Here is a 17109-nt window from a genome sequence, read left to right as displayed (position 1 = left end):
GAGGTTGTGGTCGCTGTGAGTGGTCCTTCTTTGATAAGCAAGCTGGACTGGAGTTCTTTTTTCTTCTTTAAAGATTATCTGTTGTTCGAGGACGAACACGGTTGTATACGTAGTTCCTGTTCCTTGCTGACCAAATGAGAATCCTAATGACTCGGAGCGGGCATACACACACTGTAGTGTTGTCCACGACCATGTGGTATCCAGTGACCGAGGTTGAGTATGCACGGATAAGGACAAGTCCATCTTGCAAGTCATGAGCTTGATCTGTAGGTCTGCCACGTGAATTCGGTTTCGTGTTTTATCGTTCGTGGAAAGGAACAACAGACTTCTGATGCTTCCGAAAGTCAGTTGGGAGGATTGATCGCAAGGTCTCAACGCTACGGATGCACTGCAATGGATGACACGATCGCTCATGCCAGATGTACGAACCTCTGACTTCTCTGGCATGTACATCACACGAGCTGTGCTTGCGAGGTACATTGTGAACAGCCTGTGTCACTCATTGGTCAAAAATTATCAAGCACAAGAGCTGAAAATACTGTATTGTAACATCGAGCTGGCTACTGACTTCTGAGACCATTTGGGATCCAAACACCATGGGCACTCCTTGGGTCAAAGGTCTGGTATTTCTGGTTGGTCACCATGAGGACTCTTAAAGCTCATTATCCACTTTCCGTTACTCCCTTCTTGCCATGTGGTCTTTTAGTGGGAGTGAGATGTGCCCTATCGGCATGCTGCTGGGTGTGGTGCCGCATAGAGTCGTCGTGGCCAAACTCGATCTGATTCGACGCTGTTTCGAAGTCGGTTTTGTGACCACTCAGCTTTTCTTTTCCTGGCCGCAGGTTCGCACTTCCCGAGCGGACGATACGGACTGTCGTGACTTGTAGCATTTGTTGTATTATTGCAGACTGTCGTTCCTTCCCTGCTTTGTCGCTTTGCCTAATACACAGCTTGGACACCATTGGAGTGGCACATCTGAAATCATGCACTCTTAGCACGCGTAATATCGCGCACCTCGAACTCGATCGTATATTGATCTGCTCCTCGCTCTCGACATAGACCCCCACCATGAGCACATCCACTGTGTCAGGGCTACGTCCTCTCAATCACGTACTCGCAATTGCTGTATGAAGTCTGGCAAGGTCAACACGTAAAGCGCAAGAATCGTAAAGAGCGCGCCAGTATGCCTGGGAACACGTCGCGGCGCAGCAGTAGGACTTCAGTGATCTCTGTCGACCCAGTGGTAGCTAGACATATAGCTGGTGCAGCCAAAAGCATGACCACACACACTGGCCACTCGAGGACCGAGTCGACCCCAGCACAGACCTCCAGCTCTCAGCTGTCCGCTTTAGCTAAGGGCCACGGCCGGACGAACTCAGTACCTAGTCGCAACCTGAAAAAGAGGTCGCATTCTCTAAAGCGAGTGAAGGACAGTACAGAAATACTCAGGCAGAAGCCTCCCAGTGTGGAAAAAAACACGAAGCAAACCGAAAGCTCAGGCTCTAAAAGAGGTCGCAATTTCACTGTCTCGAACGTCGGCACTGGAGGCACTCTTCATTTGAGTCCTTCGCCGCACCAAGGTGTTTTCTCACCTGCTGCTGTGGCCTCATCGCCTTACACATGGATCTCGCCAACTGCTCCTACTGCTTTGCCGCCGTCGATTGCAACAACGCTCCCGTCTCAGCCACCGCAGACGAGGACAAGATCCGTTTCGCCAAAGAGACTCATCGATCGTGCAAAACTGAGCAAAGCCTCGAAAGAGATCACCTACAGACACAGTCGCAGTCAGTCATTCTCCACCATTGACGAATCGCGAAGGTCTATAGCAGCTGCTCCTCAGCCTCAAACACTTCGCATCGTAATCAATCGTCCAGAGTCTGTCCACAGCAGCGACGAAGAGGGTGATGCGCCAACCCTGCAGATACCTATTCCTTCCTACAGGATTGGCACCCCTCGGTTCAGCGCTCATGGAACACCTTTCATTCGTGGTTCAAGCTACACCAAGGACTCGGGCGCTCATTCAACCACTCATTCAAGCATGGTTGATGGTTTCGGTGGTCCTCCTCCTTCGAGTCTAAAGGCCTTTCAGAAGCTTCAACACTCCATACCCGCAAATGGGAGCAATCCCCACATGTCAGGCACATTGCACACTGCCCAAGACGGCGACTTGACTCGGTCTCTCACCATGGCAGAATTGACTTCTCCTATTTCGGTGGAATTGTACGACCAGCTCACCACCGTATACAACAGTCCTTCTGTGGTAAGGTATGCGAACAGCGAAAAGGACATTGCTGCTGCGACAAAGATTCGTATCATTGCTCAGATATCCTCCGAGTCTTTCATGGATTATGACCTGGTCTCGGATTTCTTCCTCACTTTTCGTTCCTACATGACAACTTTCGAAGTGCTCGATTATCTGCTTGTGCGACTGAAATGGTCAGTGGGTCGATTGTCAGACGATGGAAGGATAATACGTATACGAACTTTCGCTGCACTGAGACATTGGATACTAAACTATTTCGCCGAGGATTTTGTGGTCAATCGTCAATTACGTGTCAGATTCTGCAATGAGGTCAATGGTCTGTACGAATCCGTCAGACAGAGGCCGAAAGGGACAGGAGGTGTAAGCGACTTGAAGATCTTGCAAGATTTAAAGAGATGTTGGAACGGAAGATGCGCCCTCTACTGGGATGCAGAGCAGTTCAATATGGACAATGATCAGGAGGAGGCTTTACTTCCGGGTGGTGTCCTCGGCAGCAGGAACCCTGCTTATGCCGACATTAGCGAGGCTACTGCAGCATTGGGACTCGGTTTGCAGAACATGCCTGAATCCTCGTGCTCACCACTACCGAGTACTCCCTCCATGGCCACGAGGAAGACCTACCACAAGAGACTGCCATCTTCAGATCATGCAAAAAAGCCGCAATCAATAATAAGCGACAAGAGCTTGCAGCCTACCTCTTGCACTATCCCGCGGCGTCGATCGCGATCTCCTAAGCGTGATTCCGGGAAATCCGAAAGAGGTCCACAACCAGTCTCTGTTCTGTCACGTCGCCATAACGCCCCTTCTGATCTCAAAGTCCAGATACAACCCAGGCGCGACGACGACGAGGAAGAATATGAAGAACCAGTCTCGAGCGTGCAAACTCCCGTCGAAGCCCTCGTACACTCAGGTCACTACATCGACCCTCATGCTGGAAGCATGATTCGAGGCTTTGTGTATGGACCAGTCGAACCCTTCGTACGTCTGCCCATCAATGCTCCACCCAGTCCGTCCGTTAGGTTCAGTGCAGATCCGCCACGAGGCGCATTGTCGCGTGTTCCTCCAAGTCCTTCAAGTCCGTTCCATGGTAACCAAGGACCAGCTGTCAAGAACATTTTCGGTTCTATCAGAAGAGCTCTCAGTGGAAAACAAGGCACGAATGAAGTGACTGTGATCACAATCTCGCCTCCCCCTCCTACTACATCTACCGCACGAAAGGCCCCTGTACCTCTTAACCTAGCAAGGTCAAACGATGACCTGCGCCGGAGGGCGACTGGGACGACATCCAACACTCAGCTTCGTATCGATCTGCTTGGTGCTGCAGCTGTTCAGAGCTTTCAAACGGTAGTACCAGGTACACAGCCGCTGCTAGATGAGGGAAATCCACAGAGATTCACTCCTTACGCTACTGAACAAACGTTAGGATCCTTACCTTTCTCACCACCACTCAACTCGATAGGAGTGAAGCGTCCAGAATATCCTCCAGCGCGGCTGCCGAGCGACTACACAGAGCAGAGTGGCTCCATTCTTATTGTGGATGATACTGCCGTCGCCATGCCAGTCATGTCTGGGGCATTACCAGACTCATATGTGCACGAACACGAACAATCGAAAATAGAGCACCTACGTTCTGATCGCTCTGATTTACAACATGCATCTTTCCAAACACAAATTGCCTTTGAGAACGAAGAAGCAGGGACATCACCTGTGGACACAAATAAGTCGCAAGAGATGAGCTCAACCACGTCGACTGCACAAACACTTGGTCTTCGAGTCGGCAATAGGACATCTAGCAATGTTACGGTCACGGCACTGCAGCCATCTCCTGAGCTGCATGAAGGTCCCTCAGTGTACAGAGCTGTGACGGATTCTCTCAGAAGCACATCGCCGCCCCCAATGACCGAAGCTACTTCCAATAGTGAAAGCCCTGTTTCCAGAGCTCCAGCCCACGGCTTGCGACGACGTCCTGGAGGCGATTTACGCAAAAATCAAAATGTTCAGGATCTGGAGCCTGCAATGCATCATCAATCGCTAGATTCAATGCTTGATAGCAGTTCCGCTGGCGGATCTCTATTGATTATGGGCCGGCCAAAGACCGCGACGAGTCCAGCGACCCCGCAGAAGAAGTCTCAGAAAGTATCAATGATTAATACCAATTCTTCGCAGAATCTTCGTCCCTCTTTCCAGGCAGCTATCTCGGGCTTCTCGGCGATACCCGACGATGACGATGGCGGACTCGAAGCCACACTCTTGAAACTCGAAGGTCGTTATGAAGATCCATCACAAGACGGTAGCAACGCTTCACCGACCCCAGATACAGGCTCTTTTGTTGCCTCGTCAGAACTACCGATGTCTGCTTCCACAGTGCCAACAGACTATAATGCTACCGATGGGCACGCTATCCGACAAGACAAGGAGGTTTCTATGGCTGAACGGTCCTTCCTACACGACGAAACAGTTGACCCCCTGCAAGAACAAGCACCATCTAGACTGTTTGCTCATCAATCAGCTGTGTTTGGCCTCCCAACAGTTTCACCCGCTGAATCTGATTCCGACAGCTCTGAAATATCTCTACCTATCTTGAAGAGAAGCACGACTATTGGTCGCGCAGTCACGACAGATAGTCCACAACCAACAAAAGCAGCAGCAGGTCGTGGTGATGACAAAGCAAGATCGAGGGCCAACATCCCGAGTTCAAAGCACATAGAAGCACGTGGAACTGTTAGGCCCGGCACAGCACTGACAGATACAACCAAGTCATTTCTTCTGGAAGAGGACGAGGACATCTCAGACCTCTCATCAGAGATATCAGTAGACATTCTTACTCACACAAATGGTGTAGGCAAATCAGCGTCGCCCATGCTCGCTGCACCAGGGACGGCAATTTCTGGACTAGAGATTCCAAGTCATCCACTCACCCATGCATCTCTGGTGAACCTATCTCTACATACTAGCCCTGCACTTGCTGGACCTGCAAGTTTCATAACCCAACTACCGACTCCGCAGCAATCACCTCTGCTTGACCGAGACCCAGCGACCCCACGTCGACTGCAAGATGCAAGGCAGTCGCCGAGCAACAACCAATTGGATCAGTCTGTACAACCGCCTTCGAGTGGTCCAGCCCACGTGCCCTTTGTTCTAGCATGTGAGTCAGATGTGCTTGCTCAACAGCTCACAATAGTCGAGCAGTCTGCCTTGACGGAGATAGAATGGACTGACCTAGTTGAGATGCGATGGAGCAACGATAAATCTACCAGTTCTTTGGATTGGGCCGAGTACATGACCAAGCATGACGACGCTAGAGGCATCGATGTGGTGACGACAAGGTTCAACCTTGTCATTAAATGGGTGTTATCGGAGATAGTACTGACACAGGATATCGAGGAAAGAGCTCGTGTGCTCTCTAAATTCATACATGTTGCAGCACACGCGCGGCGGCTGCGGAATTATGCTACAATGCTTCAAATTACGATTGCATTAATGTCAACCAGCTGTACAAGACTCAAAGGGACGTGGGAACTGGTGCCTGGACCGGATAAGTCACTTCTCAAACACATGGAAAAGTTGGCTCAGCCAATGCGAAACTTCAACGAGTTGCGTATGGAAATGGAGTCGACAGATCTGTCAAGTGGTTGCATACCTTTTCTCATGCTGTATGTGCATGATTTGACATATAATGCTCAAAAACCAGCTGAAATTCATATCGAGGAAGGGGCGGAACCATTAATCAATTTCGAACGATTTCGGACAGCCGCTATCATCGTCAAAGGCTTGTTGCGGCTCATTGATGCCAGTCTCAGGTACGACTTTGAGCCCATACACGGCATTGTCGAAAGGTGTTTGTGGTTGTCCGCTTTGACTGACAAGCGAATTGATGCTTTGAGCAAGTCGTTGGAATAGTGCAAGAAGTGGTAAAGAAAGAGAGCGTGGTCCACGCCATACAAAGTATGCTTTCTCGACCTTCGGGTCCTGTCTTTAGCGTTTAGCGATTAGCGATGGTGTTTTGTGCTTGGGTATTGCACATAGGTATTGGTTAATAGGCGCATTGGATGAATATTGTGGAATGCCTTCAGTGATTCTTTCTATGGTGGATGTAGCATCTCTCGCGAAGAACATGTCACTGCATACATACTTCTGCCAACAGGAAGAAGTCTCCTGACTACTCTATCCTGAGTAACCATGGTCTCTTTTATCGTGGGAGATCTAAGACGTCTCAGAGCGGTTGCAGGGGTGGCAGGTGGAATACTTGTCTAATCTCAGCTGTCATGATATTAATAGACCCATAACAGCTGATTTCCACTGAAATGGCACTTTTGGAACACTATAGGTAGCTTGGTAGAAGTTGACAATCGTGCAATTACTCCCCGAAGCGCCAAGACGAGGTTCACGGCCAACCTCATTGAGGTGAGACGGGTGTGGTCGGCGCAATGCATTCTGTAACACCACCACATTGCTTTTCCGCGAGAGATACGCATTTTGACCATGTTCAGCTATCTCCAGCTATATGACAAACGAAGTTATTGTTAGAAGGCTCGTCATGCAGCCTACGTTGCCAGCACAGATATACGGACGATCGACCACGAGCATCGGTACAGGCAGTCTTGCCAACTTCTACAGCGACAGCATGCACCATGTCGACCGGTGAAACGTCTCGCCCTGTCTCCCTCAGTCTGGATCCTAGCAACAGCGACCACAATGGACCAGTATCTCCATTGTCACCAACAAGTCCCAGCCGAGCCCTTCCATCCGATCTGCCTACGTCCCTCGACGATCGACGCACTTTTGATACGTACTATCCTGGTCAGGAGGAATTCTACGATGACTGGAGTGGCTCGGCGTCACAGATAAACTACCCACCGGTATCAGCGAACCACAATAAGACTCGCTCTCTCACAGGCGGCTTTGACCTGAAGCTTGACAGCCCACTAGGCATCAACTACGATGGAGATGCAGAGGAAGGCATACAGACGCGACTCGAGGCGAGTGAAAGAGGTTTTCTGAATACATATGCTAGCACTGTTCGTGCGCACAAGCCGAGCAGTGCTGATATGGCAGATGAGGACGATGACGATATTGCCAGTGATGAGAAGTCGTCTGAGGCTGAGAAGCGGACTAAACTTCAGAAGGGACTGAACATGGCTGCTTCGAATGGTGATACTGAGCGCGTGCGCAGGCTGGTCAATGGGAAACTGAAGAACTTCGTAGGAGTTAACAACCCAGATGAAGAAGGCACTGTACCTCTAATTTACGCCAGCTGCTTTGGGCACGAAGGAGTTGTTGCAGTACTGCTCGATGCCGGCGCTCACGTTGACGAACAGGATAGGAATGGGTGGACGGCATTGATGTGGAGTGTTATGAACAGGCACAAGGTCATCGCGCGCACATTACTCGACCACGGGGCTAATGGTGAGCTCCGTAGTAGCAGTGGTGGTAGTGCTTGGGATTTCGTGCAGCCCGGTTCTGATATGGCAGAGTACCTGAGAGAGGGTGGCTATTCTGGTGGCATGACTGCCGGCGCTGGCTTCGCTGCCATGGGAGGCTACCAGGGCGACGACTTCTACACGACTGGAGGGTTCGGAAATGACAGGTTCGAGGAAGAAGCCGAGGAGAGCATGCTGAAGAGGAGAATGCTTATGCAAGAATCTGCTGCCAACCTCGAAGTGGATCTCTCAACCCTAGGCTTCGATGAGGCTCCGGAGAATCAAGATGAGATGGAGCAGGAAGATGAGGAAGAGTTCATTTGGGAGAGGTGTGTTGGTGACCAAATGTTTGTGTTTCAGGACGACAAGATGGACCTGATCCTCGATACGATCATAACAAACATGACACCGCAAAGGTCGCCCAGCCAGAAGCCAGTACCGGCTAACCTGATATTCCTCATGGCACGATACGCACACTACCACATGCCTGGAACGCTGCTTGAAGACCTGCTGACGAGAGCTATGGACTTGATCAACGACGTGGTTGAACGACATCAGTGGGACATGACTATGCTGGCCTTCTGGATTTCCAACGCAACATTATTGTTACATTACCTAAAGAAAGACGCCGGGTTAGTACAGGCTACCTCGAAGTACCAACTTGAATTGGCAGAACTTGTCAACGAAACATTCATACTTGTCATTCGCGACGCTGAAAGGCGCATGAACAAAGTGCATGAAGAGGCTATGCTCGACCATGAAACCATTCCAGGCTTGAGCGATGTCGAATTCCAAGGAGAGTGGAAAATGTTCAAGAGCAAATCCAAGGTCGTGGAAGAAGATCCATCAAAAAGGTTCAGGCCTCCATCTCCGAACAGGCGAGCTCAGATATCGCCACGAAATATCACGTCGTTGTTGTCCTCGACGTTGTTTGTATTAGACTTGTACGATGTACATTCGGTGATAACAGCTCAAATTCTTGCGCAGCTTCTGTACTGGATTGGTGCCGAGCTATTCAACCGTATTATGACGACGCGAAGATACCTTTCCAGGACGAAAGCAATGCAGATACGGATGAATGTGTCACAGGTTGAAGATTGGGCAAGAGCAAATAATCGCCAGCCTGAGCATTACGAGAATGGTGCCACCAATATCTCTGGCGAGACGACGGTGGGTGCTGCTAGGCGACATCTAGCTCCTCTAGTACAGCTGCTTCAATGGCTTCAATGCTTTAGCTCGACTGGTGAAGATCACGAATCATTACTCGAGACATTGATGCAACTTCAGAGACTGTCGCCAATGCAGCTGATACACGCAGTAAAAAACTACAGATACGAAGTTGGCGAAAAAGGATTACCCAAGGCACACATGAAGTTTCTACAGCAATTGCAGAGAGGATCAGAGACTCTCATACGGCGACCACTAACGCCCCTGCCAGACACGGACACGCCTAACACACCTATCAAATCCTCTACTCCTCAAGCAAGCGTCCGCAACAGCATCGAGACACCAGACACTGTAACGTCGAAAACAGAGCCCTCCGCACAGACTCCGACGTCACAAACGAATATCGAATCTGATACCGACCCGCCAATAGAGCGGAACAGGCTACTTCTTGACCAGTCGCTTATGCTGCCCTTTTCACTACCCACCTCGACGGACATGCTCATTACTTATGGCGCTGGCATCGGCGGCACGAACAGAGAAAGAGCGAGAAAGTACATTCCTACTGTGCCGACTGAGGTGCTTGCTAAGCTGAACTTGGATGGTGATACACCTAGGAGGAAGGGCAGTGTGAGTACTGTTGCTAGAGGATGGAGGTCGAATGGTAGTAGTGGGCTGTAGTTTGGCTGACTGTCGCCGCTGGACATCAGAGCATCTATCTATATTTTTGCTATCTGCTTGTGAACGTTGATCTGTCCTTGGACTGTAGGTGTGCATGCAGGGAGGACGTTCTGATTCTGTTGCAATATTCGTGAAAGACACTATGACGTAGCCACTTCGCTCCTTCATATTATTGAGTCGCAACTGCTTTCGGAGCACAGAAGTCAGTAGCCAGACGTTCCTTCCATTCTTGTGGTCTTGTTTCACATCTGAACACGTATAGAAACTGGGACGATTCTTCCAGGAAATTGGTCTGGTACGAACAGATTGTGGTTGAGCGAGACGCGATGGTGAAATGTTTGCAGGGTGTCGCTCGTTACTGTGACAACGCAAGTCTCGTAAACATGGCGCTTCGACCCCAGGCCACCTTCAGCACAGATCAAGTGCAGTTCTCGAGTCTCCTGCACAAGCAGAGATCTTCACTTGTTGCAATCCCAACCAACTAGCTCAAGTCGAATGACCCTTTTGTGTGAGCGACAATTCTCAAACATCCTGTTACCCAAACCATTCAATCTTCTCTACTAAGCAGAAAGTCGGACAGCTGGACTGTGCGCAGGAATCATTCCACTATTGACCAAGGATAAATACCCTTCACAGCTGCACATCGACTTACAGTCACCGGCACCATGCCGGTGCCAGCTTCAGATGCCGGGCCAAACGTGCCAGTTTCGTTTAGCAACTGTTTCTGGGGCAAGAATGACCTCGGTGTTGATCCTCTCCTTACACGCATGCAAAATGGAAAGACAACAAGTGAAGAGTTGAAAGCATTCTATCGCGCCAGGGCCGATCTCGAAGAGGAATATGCTAAGAAACTATTCGCTATATCGAGGAAAGCTTTAGGCTCGGTGGAGATGGGTACGTTGCGAGCTAGCTTGGATGTAGCTCGTGGTGAGACAGAAAGCATGGGCAAGCAACATCAACTTATCGCACAACAAATACGTAGTGAATGTGAGGAGCCTTTAGGTGCATTCGCAGGAGGGAGCAAAGAACGACGAAAGATTGTGCAAAATGGTATCGAAAAACTCCTCAAGACAAAGCAGCAGCAGACAGCTGTGGTGAACAAATGCCGTGACCGTTACGAGCAGGATTGTCTACGTATAAAGGGTTACTTGGCTCAAGGTCATATGGTCATGGGTCAGGAAGAACGAAAAAACAAAGCCAAGTTGGAAAAGACACAGATCAACATGGCTAGCGATTCACAAGACTATGAAGCTGCAGTAAAAGTCCTGGAAGATACTACAGGACGATGGAATAAGGAGTGGAAGGCTGCTTGCGACAAGTTCCAAGACCTGGAAGAAGAGAGATTGGACTTTACAAAAAGCAGTCTCTGGGCTTTTGCAAATATTGCAAGCACAGTCTGTGTCAGCGACGATGCCTCTTGCGAAAAGATTCGGCTTGCCCTCGAAAACTGTGAGGTTGAGAAGGACATTGCCAACTTCGTCAAAGTCTGTGGTACAGGCCAGGAGATCCCAGATCCACCACGCTACATCAACTTTGCGAAGGCTGATTGCGACAGTGCTTCAGAGGTGTCGGATGACGACAATGCATACACCGTAGCACAATTCCCACGATCAACGAACCCAGCATTTAGAACCGCCTCGCCTGTTCACGAATTTCAGACATCAACTTCGAGCAAGCACTCCACCGAACGAGACATGTCAGAAGAGCCGATAGAGCAGCCTGTTATCGCACCTCCACTACAACAACAAATTCCAGATCCTAATAGCGGTCGTCCACAACCTCTCTCTTATCGTCAGATTGAACCAAATGTGCCACCGAACTATTCTCCAAGTCAGCATGGGGACATCGCACAGGTTCCACACAACGAATATCCTTACGAGGGTATGACCATGCATTGCAGGCGTGACGACCAGCCTTCGCGCATGACACAGTCCGATATTTCAGCAGGCACAAGGCCACCTAGTCGTGACAGCAACAGCGACTACTCCGCACCCTCTTCATTCACCAGCGCCGACCCAGTGTCAGGCAAGTCGTCTCCAGTCAAGCAAGCTCCAGTCAATGGTGTCCAAATGCCGGGAATGAATACTTCTCCCGAGAAGGGCCTTACGAAGCGACGTTCAGGCTTCTTCTCCAAGAGTCCATTTAATGCCAACTCTCCCTTCCGTCGCAAGTCGAAGAAAGAGCCTTCGAACCCACTAACTGCATCGAACATCTCGAATTCATCATGGTCGATGAACCAGTCAAGAAGCGACTTAAGCTCTTCCTCAGCACAATCTAGCCCAACCAAACACCAGCAGTCTCATGTTCGACAACCATCAGCGCCCTTCAATCGCAATGCTGGAATCAGTGCACCAGAAGGCGAAGAGCCTGCTGATCCGAGAGCTAACTTTCAACTCAATATTGGTCCAAATGTCCTCGATGTTGCCAGTCCTGATACGCCTTCTGCTTCTACCAGTCATCAATCAACGCCTCGAGCATCAATCGTGAATGCAAGAAGAGGAACATACGCACCGCCACCAATAAGTGCAGGTGGTGACGATCCTGTCGCTCTAGCACTTGCAAATCTGAAACAAAGCTCAGGTGGGATCGATATGAGCAAGCGCGCCTCGTTGAGACAACCAGTAGATGCCTATCATCGTGTCAAGACACCAGCTCCTGATCAGAGGCCTAGTGCACGACCAGGAATCGCTTCTGCCCAAACGACCGATGTCTTCGCTGCGCAACGAGGTACTCCACCACCAGCATATGAGGGCCGAGCTCAATCTGCACTGGGTGTGCCTCGACCTGCGTTCACAAGTAAAGAGATGCGATCACGCACAGAGGACTGGGGCATGGGCTCGAGTGTAAGTGCACCGGTAGGAAGGCCTAGTAGCTCCATGGGACGACCTGCCAGCAGAGATGGACGAAGAAGCCCGGGACCAGGTATGTCGGGGGTGGTTCCTCGTGCTGCAAGCCCTCAACCATCAACAGCAATGGTAAGATCCAGATCGCCAGGGCCACAGCACGCAGGTATGCCAATGCGTGCACGTTCTCCCCAACCTATGCAGAACGCTCCTTCTCACCCAGACTCGAATCTGCGAGCACGATCGCCAGCACCGGATATGCGTCAGCGAGGAGCTCCACAAAATCAGTACAGGCCGCAGCAACCAGTACAATCACAGCCACCACAAGCAGGAAGTGGACGTAGCAGATCTGGGATGGTCAATGGTAGGCCTACCTCTTCATATGCTGGCCAGCCCCAGTATGAGCCAGCGGCACCTTCGAGTTACGATCAACGTGGTCGTGGTGTAGATCCGTCAGTGCGAAGAGAACGAAGCAAGAGTATAGCTGCTCCTGGCATGGCCAGTGGACAACCGAACCTGCAACACGATCGACAAGCTAGTGCCAGTCAGTACCGTGCTGCTAGCCCGAATCCATATAGGGGACAACCAGCTACACACCACGATCAGCAGGGCAGTGGGCAATATCGAGCTGCTAGTCCGAACCCTTATGGCGGGCAAGCTGGAGGAAGACCTAAATCCAATACGACCGGCGTACATGCTCAGCATGCGCAATCACAGCCTGGTGAGATCGCTATGTACGAGCCGCCAGGAAATGAAGATGTCAGTCCTAGTGTTTGCTTTATGGGTACGTATCTGTCATCTCGCCTATCCTCTCCTGACAAAGCTAACTAGTATCACAGCTCGAGCACAATACAGCTACACAGCCGCCATACCAGAAGAACTGACTTTCCACAAAGGCGACATACTGGCGGTCCTAAGACTGCAGGACGACGGTTGGTGGGAAGCCACCGTTGAAAGGAGCGTGAAGACTGGCGGACCAGGGCCTCATGGTATCGGACTCGTGCCAAGCAATTACTTGCAGAAGTGCTGAGCTGCTGCATTAAAGGATAAACAAGATCTTTAACCGTCTTTTGTACGTATCATGGACATGGAGTTTTTACATATATTCCAGATTGTACTAGTTTGAGGTAGATGGAGCGTGTCAAGTCATATACAACTTGCATTGGCGATCAGGTGTTGATCCGATTTGGGCAGATGATGTAAGACGATCTTCTGCCAGTCATACCTGCTCTCTGCTCCTTTTGATAGGCAAGTGATTGTGCGCGTAATGGCCCTGGGTTCTTGCTGCATTTCATAGAGCCGTAAACATTGTGTTCTAATCAAGGGGAGATTCCTTAAGATCAGAGGTTTTCGGAGGTTCTCTCACTGGACTTGGGATTTGCTTACTTGCATACGCAAACTTGACAAAAAAAATCAAGCCATGCACCTTCTCCATCAGACGGATTGACTAAGCACTTACTGATTGTTATTTGTTTTTACTCTTTTCCCTCGCTGGCGTGATGCTTGAGCGTCGAGGCTGGCTTAATGTTCCACCTCAGAGAATAGTATTCTCGCACACCACTTTACTAGGCTCTCATGGCGCAACAGTTGCAAGAATTCTTTAGTCGCTGTACCTTCGCTACGTACTGACGTGGCAGAGAGGCTCAATCCATCGGCTCCAAAGTGCAGGAGACTGTGGCACTTCTTGATACGATGAGCTAGAGTCGACGAGCGCTGTTTCATGGTGGGATAGCAGGCTAGGAGATAAACGTGGCTCAGGAAGTTGTGATGGACGAGGAGGACGGCAGAGTACGTGCAGAAACCAGGAATGAAGCTCTGTCGACGACGAACCTCCGCGGTCGTCGCATGCTTGCTTGCTTCTGGATTCCTTGTTGAGCCTCTTGCATCGGGAGTAAGCTTCGGTGCACGTATGCTGAATGATGGATGTGGCAGTGGATACTAACGACCTGCTTGAGTCTCGCTGTATTGTGAGTCCGGGTTTGCTGCAAGGAAAAGGAATTCAGATGACGACGTGGAGGCGTTGAAAAGAAACATTAACTGCAGTGCAGTTGCCCCTACTGGTTGGTACGCGTGTCGTTCAACCCGTTTTGGAATTGACTATGTTGCCACATAAGCGAACGGAAGGTTGACTCGTTGTAGGACTGCATGATAAGAGGTTGCGTAGGATGCTGCACAATGCATTAGAGGCGAAAACTGCATGATTTACCACAGCCGAGGGGTTGAAATTGATGAAAATTAGTTATCTTAAATGGTTGGTTCGCGGTAGGCATGACCGCACTGGCTCCTGCCGCCTGGTGAGGCAAACAACTGCCAGGGTTGTGGCGTGCAACTCCCAAAGGCAGAATCAACACACGTTCAACGCCAGCTTGCCTTCTTCGTCCTGGAGAAAGACAGAAGCCGTGCATTTGCCTTTTTTACGAGAGGGCATGCCCATTCAATGATGGCTGCACGTTACAATCTTCGAGAGCCTTTTTCGGTACCACTTCGTTCTTTATTGTGGGGGTTCTATTACCGAACGAGCAAGCGTGTTTGTCCTTTGTAACAATATCGATAAGCATCATAAGGTTTGCTTGATGAGTAACAATCGAGCAACGGCGGAGTCAAAGTCCCAGTAACACTACCTTGCAGGAGAACGTATCCGTAGATACTGGAAGGCATCACACAAGTCCTTCCAGACCTTGGGTCAACTGGTCGTTATTGGAAGGACTTCCAACCTGTAAGCGCTGCGAATGTTGTGACAGTGCACTGCATTGTTGTCACCCCACCTGACTACTGCAGCACACACCAGCTTGTTTTGTGTTGTAGAGTCGACAGTGCATATGGGGTAATTCCATCGGCAGCTGACTTGTTTGTTAAGCTCTGTATCCACGAATCGGCCCGCTTCGTTGTTTCACTGGTTGTGGAAGCTCGTGCTTGCATGTGAACAGCCCCACGATGCAGTGGGGCGTCGGCCAGTACAATGCTGGCTGAGGTCATTGCAATCGCGATGAAGGACGTGTCTCGTGTGCGAATGGCTTTACGGCGGATTGCTGCCGAAAGAACAGTGCAGCCATTGGGATCAGCCAGTTCTACACCATCTGGAATATGGCTGTGGCCTGTTTGCCAACCTTGATTAACGACGATGCAAAATGATCATGTGGATAGTAAGTATGCTTTTTACTAACGACATGTAGGTTGAAGTTAGAGATGAACAGTGGTTTAGTTTCCCTACCGTGGTCTAATATACTGGATGATCGAAGGTCTGGAGGTAAGCCGGTACTCCGTAAGACAGGCTCGATCTTGGGAAAGACATTTTTATACAGGCACTACTCGTACTGTTGTCTGGATCACCTCAAGGGTAACGACCCGCCTTTAATTCCCGACTGAAGCTGCTATAATGGGGCAGATGATCGATCTTAGTTGTCTAGACGTGAAGGGAGTTACACGGGCTGATGTTGTCCTGGTCCTCTATAAAGACATTGGTACACAATTGCACCACTCCCGTGCCAATAATACTCCGTATAGCCGCCGACGATAATTCTGGGTGGTACAAGATCGCGCTTGTACTTCCAGATGGCCAGCATTCAAGTGGTATAGAACCTTGCTAATACAGTACGGCTGAGACTTTGTTTCGATGTGGGTTTGATGGTGACTTGGCTTCGTGAACATCGAGCTCATGCACAGTGAGGTGTGATTCTGGCAACACACTTCGAGTAAAGATCAACAAGAAACCAGTAGTCTTCTGGCACATGTTCGGCGATCTCCAGAGGTACGGCGCGCGGAACTTCCACGGGCCAGGCACTGCAAACCACGAGTCAACGGTGACGACGAGGATGCACCCAGGAACACGAACTGGGGCAGGGGAGCATGAAAACGGAGCCAGGCACAAGAGGGGCTAGCTGATGTGAACGACTGGTTAGTGCTGAGGACTGCAAAGCCTTGATGTTGAGGTGGGCCCAGTTTTTCTGTGCAGGTATATTTTTGATTTGCTGAGACGTTTGGGCGGAGCTTCAAGCGTGATCCTCTTTACTTGTCTCGATTTCAGCCACCTTGTGAGCCTATCACTCGAACAGAAGTTGAGAGCTCGATACGAAGAGGCAAATAATAACCCGCATTCTTTGCCTGTGATTAAGCTGGATACCTGTGTAGTTTAGAGATGACTGGTGACCCTAAAATCTCGTGCTTCGGGCCTTCCATCAAGTCCTGCTTGCTTCTGTGACTTACAAGTGTGCAAAACTCTTCCTCAGGCTTTTCTCACCTTTGATCCTTCCCAGACCCTCATTCTTGACACATCTTTTGTAATCAAGGACCTGACTGCTGGAAAGTCATCCGTCCGAACTGATACCGACCGTCGAGAGAAACCGACTCTTTCTTGGCTCTTACATAAAGTGGTCAAAACGGCTGAGCACCGATCTCCAGGTGGCTTGCGATAGTTAAGAAAGACTCGGGAGCCATCATCGCCGACACCAAGCCTCTACTCAACGTTGAGCAACAACGTCACAGTTTGTCTTTTGTTCTCTTCAAACGTGCATAGTGTAATACAGCGCACTACTCAGCGAACTTGGAAGATTGTTAACATTTTAATGTCACTGTGCACTGCTTTATACCCCACCTGTCTGGCTGATTCAAGCATGGCCAAATGAGACCTGAGACTGACCGCCAGATCGGAACACCATAACAAACACTCCCAACTATACAGCACATCCAGTCAAACTCTCTCAGCTTCTTTTCGACTCTGTTTTGTTGTATTTAAATAATA

General features: G+C 50.0%; 3 protein-coding genes across 3 annotated transcripts; all 3 read left to right on the top strand.

Moving 5' to 3' along the window:
• Nucleotides 1-1183: 1183 nt before the first annotated feature.
• Nucleotides 1184-6163, top strand: LTE1 (Guanine nucleotide exchange factor lte1; the record flags this gene model as incomplete). Its single annotated transcript, XM_064898501.1, has 1 exon — nucleotides 1184-6163. One exon carries the CDS (start codon nucleotides 1184-1186, stop codon nucleotides 6161-6163), a length of 4980 nt encoding a protein of 1659 aa, XP_064754458.1.
• A 731-nt stretch (nucleotides 6164-6894) lies between these two features.
• On the top strand, nucleotides 6895-9528 carry LTR64_004152 (uncharacterized protein; the record flags this gene model as incomplete). The annotated part of the gene is made up of 1 exon (XM_064898500.1): nucleotides 6895-9528. One exon carries the CDS (start codon nucleotides 6895-6897, stop codon nucleotides 9526-9528), a length of 2634 nt encoding a protein of 877 aa, XP_064754457.1.
• Nucleotides 9529-10193: 665 nt separating this feature from the next.
• Nucleotides 10194-13401, top strand: HOF1 (formin-binding protein; the record flags this gene model as incomplete). Its single annotated transcript, XM_064898499.1, has 2 exons — nucleotides 10194-13155; nucleotides 13211-13401. 2 exons carry the CDS (start codon nucleotides 10194-10196, stop codon nucleotides 13399-13401), a joined length of 3153 nt encoding a protein of 1050 aa, XP_064754456.1.
• Between the last annotated feature and the right edge of the window lie 3708 nt (nucleotides 13402-17109).

This window comes from Lithohypha guttulata (assembly GCF_036872675.1).
Source record: "Lithohypha guttulata strain CCFEE 5908 chromosome Unknown scaffold_3, whole genome shotgun sequence".
NCBI lineage: Eukaryota > Fungi > Ascomycota > Eurotiomycetes > Chaetothyriales > Trichomeriaceae > Lithohypha > Lithohypha guttulata.
Note: the sequence above shows the minus strand (reverse complement) of the source record. Positions and strands in the feature narration are given on the sequence as shown.